Genomic DNA, 6,578 nt, shown 5'->3' on the forward strand with positions numbered 1-6,578 from the left:
CAAAGATGTTCACACCCTAATCTTGTGAAATGTGACTGCATGGGAAAGGGACCTTGTGAGTCAGCTAAGATGTTTGAGATGGGGCGGTCACCCTGGGTTATCTGAATAGGCCCATGTAACCACCAGGGTCCTTAGAAGAGGGAGGCAAAAAGGTCAAAAGTGGATGCGGGAGATGTGACAATGGAGCAATGTGATGCAGGGGCCACAAGCCAAGGAATGTGTGGCTTCCAGAAGCTGAAAGGGGCAGGGAAACACTCTCTGATCAATGCCCAGGCCTGCCAACACCTGGACTTTAGCCCTTAAAATTCATTTTGGACTTCTCACCTCCAGAAGTCTAAGTGAATAAATTCACATTGCCATTGAGATGGTGATACTTTGTTATAGCAGCAGTAGGAAATGGATACACTATCCTGATTTGGGGAACAAAGCTACCTTCCACATATTTTATTAGAAACATTTATTTTAAAAAAAATCTTTGGTGACTAAAAAGGAAGTGGTGTAATAGGCAGGACAGACCCAAGTCTCCAGCTCCCCTCAGATTCCTCTGGCTGGCTTCTCGGCACATTCTCCAAGTTCCAGGCCTCTAGGCCACAGTCTCGGTGACCTCTGCTGGATGGTAGCTAACGGTCCCTTTGCTCCCACTTGGATGTCTACACGACAGGGAAGCCTAATCAGAAAACTGGCCCAGGACCAGCTCATTTGTGCAATTTGCATGAAGCTGTTCTGGACTCCACACAGGAAGTGGGGGTTGTGCCTGAGGAACAGGGTCAGTACAATACATACTTTTGCTGCCTTCTCATTTGCACAAGAAAGGCAAGGCTGGTCACAGCAAAGAGAATGCCAAAAACCAGGGCCAGGATGTCACCTGTAGGGAGAGGAGAGACTGCCTCAGGGTGTGAGAGCCAGTAGGGTCCCCTCAGGGCCTACTTCCCTGTGCTGGGTCTCCCCAACCCAGCCCTAAGTTCTCCAGCTGCCCCCAGCATATCAGAAACTAGAAGAGACCAGCAAAGGGATGGAGATGAATGGGGAAAACAAGCACCTTTTTTTCCTCCCTAAAAAGGAAGTAAAAGAGGTCATTTGGGAAAAAGACATGCTAGATTTTTGGAGCTTCATTCTGAACAACTCTTGCCGTGGGGGACAGTAAAGGACCCCCCACCATGACCTGACACTCTATCCTGTTGGGTTTGGAGGTCTGTTCTGCAGAAAAGGAAGGGCAGTAGACGTGGTCCTGACTAGTCCCTGGGACTAAACTGTGCCCAGGGTCGTCCCCAGCATCAGGAGCCAGAGGAGAGGTGCAGACTCACCAGCAGCGAGGCAGGAGTTCAGATGGACTGAAGAGAAAAGGGAGACATTAGAGCCGGGGCTGTGACCACCAGTGACGGACAAATGAGGGCACAGGGGAGGATGTGAGACCTGGGCTGGGCAGCAGTGACATGGGGTACAGACAAAGCCGCACCTGGCTGAACAGTCTCAACAGTCCGCTCCGCTCCAGTAGGGAAGGAGGCCTCGATCGTTCGCCCATTCAGAGGCTGCGTGGCTCGGAAGTTCAGCTGTAGCCGAGAGCCCTCAGGTCCCCACAGGGAGTCAGAGAGGGTGTGGAGCTATGGAGGTCATTAGGCAGTGGAAGGAGGGCCCAAGACAAGGAAGCGGATCAGAGGCCTATTCACAGACAGTACCTCAGGTCTCCACCCTCCATGCCCCCTCTCTCCCACACCACCCTTTCTTTATGCCTCCTCTTTCTACACCCCTCCCCCCACATCCCCACACGTTCCAGCCCCACCTGCTTAGCACTCAGTCTCACTGTCTGGTTGAAAACAGTCCAGATGACCCCTTGGGCACAGGGGGGTGTGGTCAGAGACCCCTCATATCGGAAGTAGCGGCTGAGATCCGAGGGCAGCAGTGCAGATACGTCCAGTCCTGGCACCAAAGTCTCTGAGTCTGCGGAGAGGACCTGTGCTGGAAGCTCACCTAGATGGCCCCCCTCCAAAGCTCTGGGTATAGGGATAGGGACACAGTTTCATATCTCGGAAGCCACGTTGACTCAGTTCCCTGAGACCACTTCTTCACTAAGTGCATCCCTTCCCCACACTCAGCACAAGACAACTCAGGAGCAAGCGAAGGGCTCTGGAGCCGCACAGAGGGAGAGAATTGCGCCTTAGCTGCTCCCTCTGAGTCTTCATTCTCATTTTGCCTACTATGGTACATGCTGGGCCACACAGTGAAGCTCAGAGAAAATAAAAAAAGGAAATGAGCTGAATAACTTCTAATCTAAATAAATATAACTATAAAAAAAAACACACAAAAAAACTGAAAAAGCATAGCTCCTTGTATTTTAGCAAAACTTAACATCCAGCTGGGTGAGATTCAAAATGACCCAGAATGACTGAGAAGAAAAAGATTTCCAACAAAAGTATTTACATATTTAAAATATGTGATGCTTGCCTGGCTGGCATGACTCAGTGGTTGAGCATTGACCTATGAACCAGGAGGAGGTCAAGGTTTGATTCCTGGTCAGGGCACATGCCCAGGTTTTAGGCTCGACCCCCAGTGTGGGGCGTGCAGGAGGCAGCCGATCAATGATTCTCTCTCATCATTGATGTTTCTATCTCTCTCTCTCTCTCCCTCTCCCTTCCTCTTTGACTTCCATAGCTCCACACCATCTCTGGCTCCCCATGGGGACCTGAGGACTCTTGGCTACAAATGAACTTCCAAGCCACGCAATCTTTCAATAAAAAATAATAAATAAATAAATATAAAAATATGTGATGCTTATGAAGAATAGATAGTTCTCAGAAAAATTTGAGCTCCCCAGACTCAACTCCAGAAGTTCCAAACACATTTTTGTTTTTGGTCTTATTTGGTTTTTGCCTTATTTTGGTTTTTTATTCGGTGTTTGGTTTTAAACCATAAAACCTGTGGGCGGAAGTTTGCTTTTGCGTGTTTGCCTCTGTTCAACTTCATAGCTATTATCAAGATCATAGTCGTCTAGTTCACACGTCAACCCTCTGCCTGTGGGAGAGACCCCATCTGCATACCTTCCTCGGCGACTTCTTCCAAATGAGACAGCAGCTGCTCATAGGCGCTGTTTTCTTCTGGGCCTTCCTAGGAGATGACAGTGCAGGAAGGTAATACATGCATCTGGGCCATGGCTAGCGGCCTGAAGGTGAGGTGGGGTGCCCAGAGTCCTCCCTCATTTCTCAGCTCTGAGAACGCTGGGGGAAACACAAAATCTTATGCATTATTACTCAGAGTTGACTTACTCTGCGAACTAACCCAACAAGCGCTGCAGGCTAGTGTGCAATAGCAAATCGGAGGAGGAGGTGGAGGAGGGTGGGTCACTAAGACACAAGGCCTTCATGACCTGGGCCCCACTCCTGAAAACCATAATGACCTTTGTACTCATGTTACCTCTGCATTCACCTTAATAATCCATGTGATTGACTTGGAGCAAGGACATGTTCTTTCTGAGGCACTTCTCTGAACTTTGTACTTTGAGGTTGGCATTCAGGAGTCAGTTAGGGTGTGAATGAGCCTCCCGTGTCTCAACGTCTCCTCATTTTACCAGCTTCCTCTAATCACTGTGTATGTGGTCTTAATCATTACAGGTCCAGAGAAAAGAGGTCACTGAATGTTCCTCTAGACTTGATTGCATTTCACAAAGGGGGTATTATTGTTATAGGGGCGTTAAAGAAATCACTCCTCTTGATGTCCCCTTTATTGCATCTGTCATTCCCTGAGTGGGTCACATTCTGAGTCTTTGCACATACCATTTGCTCTGCATGAACATCTTTTCTTTCCCACTAGTGAAGTCTTCACGTTTCACCTCCTCCGAGAAGCCTTCCCTGACCACCTCTTTTACTCTGTCCTTGGTGTATGTCTACCTGTGGGCCGCGGTCACTGGCTGTGAACTCATAGAGACAAGGACCCACGGTTTCGAATCCTTTGTTAGGCCCAGTGCCTCCCTCACAGTGGCGTTGAATGAATGAACTAATGAGTGAATGAGGATAAGCAGGTGCCAGGGTGAGTGTGCTGGGATGGGGCAAATACACTGAGCCTGGGGGCAGGCGGAGGACGGTGTGGGGGACGCCCAGGGCTCGTACCTGCAGAAAGGCGGCCAGCACGGCCAGGCCCCCTGGGCGCCCCAAGGCCTCCTCAACTTTGGCAAATGCAGTGCTGAGGTGAACCACGTGGATCTGGAGAAGACAGGTGGTAGGAATGGGCAAGATCCGCTCGCCAGCGCCCCGCTTCGCCCCGCTGCAGACAGCTGCACGCTCACCTCGGCAGGGAAACGGTGGCCGCCAACCGTGTGCTCCGAGCCGGGGCGACCCGCAGACCCCCAGTGCAGATGCAACTGCAGGGCCCGGTACTCCCGCCCGGGACCCAGGGCCATCTCCAGCCCGGGAGGCAGAGTCAGCCGCACTGCGAGGGAGAGCCGGTGAGCCGGTGAGTGGGCTCGGCGCCCCGAGAGCCAGCCTCGTCCCCAAGCACGGCAGGGACTGTGCCCAGGAACCCGGGAGCCCCGCCCCTTCCCTAAGGCTCCGCCCCGGCCCGCCTCACCCGTGTGGCCATTGTTTCGGAGGCGCAGTTCGGGGAGAGGCGGGAGCTCAAAGCCTAGGAGTTCCAGGGGTCCCAGGGCGGGGCAAAAAGCCGTGTGCTCCGGGCGGATGTCCACCGGGGACTGGAAGCGGCCGGCGCAGGTTGGGGACACTTGGGGCCAGGGCGGGTCGCCTGTGGTAGGAGTATGAACAGGAGTCTAATGATAAGATCAGGAACTTTTAGGGAAGCGGGATAGAAAAAGTGAGGAGGTGGAGTCTGAAGACACTGGGGCGGGAAATAGAAATCGGACCGATGTGGATGCGGTGCGTGGGACGCCCAGGACTAGATTATGGTTGGGGGTCAGACCAGCAGGCGTGGGTGCCCAGATTGGGTCTGTGCGGGCGGGGCGGTTGTCTCACCTCCATAGCGCCAATGACTGTGGTCATCCCCTGCATGAATGAGAAGGGTTAGGAGTGCGATCTTTGAGCCCAGACCCTCCCCGCTGGCCAGAACGAGGTGGGGGGCCCCTCACTACCCGGGCTTCACAAACCCAGACGCCTTACAGAGGCATAGCAGGGAACAGAAATGCCTAAAGCTGAGATCCTAAGGGCCCTCCAGTTTGCAGCCACTGTGTTAGTAAAATGGGGGGGGGGCGGGGGGGGGGGCTGGGGAAGGCCTCAGTCCCAGGCCCAAATCAGTAGAGCATCTTTCCTTTCTTTTCCCGAAATTCCTGGCTTGGGAGTCAAGGTGCCAGGGCCCCTACTGGCTACTTCCTTCTTCCCAGGTCTGTTTCCTCACCTGCAAACTGAGGATGAGGTGACCTCCACAAGCCCTCCTGCGCTTTCCCCGGAGCCCCCCTCTTTCCTCTTCGCTCCCCTCATACGCTTACTCCTCCCTACCTACGTTTTCTCTCTTTTCATGTTTCTAGTATCTTTCTCCTCTCCAACCTTCCCCTTTTGTTCCCACCTCTTCCTACTATCTCTTTCCATCTGTGCCTCATTCCTGTCTCCCCACCATCCCCTTTTAGCTCTGAAAGGGGAAAGGGTCTGGTATCACCGGAACCCTGGGGTTGGGAAAGGCCACTGTCGGCCAACAGGCTCCTCTCCCCTGAACAATCCCTGCCTGGGCGGGAGTTTGGTGAAAGGAAGCACACACCTCCTGGAGCCTAGATTTGAAGGGCTGACGACCACTTACCTTTGTTGTTCCTGTGAGTGTCCCCGGGAGCCGTAGTGGGTAGATCCTCTACCTTCAGAGAGTCCTCTTCTGCTTCAGTCTTCACTCCAGGCGTGTCCTCCTCTCCAGGCAGATCCTCTTCACTGGGCAGGTCCTCCTCGCCCAGTGGATCATCTTCCCCAGATGAATCTCCTCCCATGGAGGGAGTCCCCTGCATCCGGGATAGGCGCTGGGGATGGGTAGGTACCAAGAGCAGCAGTAACAGCAGCAGATGCACAGTGGGGCCTGGAGCAGGAGCTGAGATCTGCAGAGGGAGCCAGGGACTGGGGCCCAGGGGAGCCATGTGGCTGACTGTACGGTGTCCCAGACACGGTGTGTACGGGGTGTACGTGCATTGGAAACAGGAGCTGGGTGGGGGAGGAGCAAGCCTGGAGGGGAGCAGGCTGACTCACAGAGTTCCCTTTTGTAGAGATGGAGCCAAAGTCCCTGCGTTCTGCCTGGCCCTGTGCCCCCTCCTCCATACCATAGCCCGGATTGGGGTGGAGTGAGGGCAGGTGTGTGCGTAGGCACAAGGTTATCGGGGTCATGGTGTAAGCCTGGAACTTAAGGCACCACCTGGCACTGCGCAGGCTTCCCTGGCACCACCAGGCTGCCTGCCCGCCAGCCTCAGCTAACCCTGGCCTGCCTCCCAGCCCCAAGCAGGGAAGGGGAAAGACAGCGAGAGGGAAGCAGACCATGTGTGCATCCCCTGCCCAGCCAGGGAGCTGGTGAAGGGGTAGGGCAAGCTGCCGCAGGAGCTCTGGGAGGGGGGTGGATGGGTAGGTGGGGGGTTAATTTGAGTATGAATGGAAAACTGAGTATATGTATGA

General features: G+C 53.8%; 1 protein-coding gene across 1 annotated transcript; it reads right to left on the reverse strand.

Annotated features, from left to right (window-relative positions):
- Nucleotides 1-442: 442 nt before the first annotated feature.
- Nucleotides 443-6,094, reverse strand: CA9 (carbonic anhydrase 9). Its single transcript, XM_070431246.1, has 11 exons — nt 5,731-6,094; nt 4,956-4,985; nt 4,558-4,728; nt 4,277-4,419; nt 4,101-4,193; nt 3,036-3,102; nt 1,781-1,938; nt 1,457-1,601; nt 1,305-1,331; nt 784-865; nt 443-650 (listed from the first exon to the last, which is right to left on the reverse strand). The coding sequence occupies exons 1-11, from the start codon at nt 6,050-6,052 to the stop codon at nt 584-586; spliced, it is 1,305 nt and encodes a 434-aa protein (XP_070287347.1). The 5' UTR covers nt 6,053-6,094; the 3' UTR covers nt 443-583.
- Between the last annotated feature and the right edge of the window lie 484 nt (nt 6,095-6,578).

This window comes from Myotis yumanensis, unplaced genomic scaffold, assembly GCF_028538775.1.
Source record: "Myotis yumanensis isolate MYYU_CA2020_CCGP unplaced genomic scaffold, mMyoYum1.0.hap1 SCAF_12, whole genome shotgun sequence".
NCBI lineage: Eukaryota > Metazoa > Chordata > Mammalia > Chiroptera > Vespertilionidae > Myotis > Myotis yumanensis.

Bases quoted from the DNA above. Each gene is read 5' to 3' on its own strand.
- CA9 (XM_070431246.1), bottom strand. From the start codon at position 6,052: ATGGCTCCCCTGGGCCCCAGTCCCTGGCTCCCTCTGCAGATCTCAGCT. The intron at 4,194-4,276 runs GTGAGCGTGCAG...TGTCTTCTCCAG, and splicing joins GCCACCGTTTCCCTGCCGAG to ATCCACGTGGTTCACCTCAG. The intron at 866-1,304 runs GTGAGTCTGCAC...CTCTCCCTACAG, and splicing joins GAACTCCTGCCTCGCTGCTG to GTGACATCCTGGCCCTGGTT.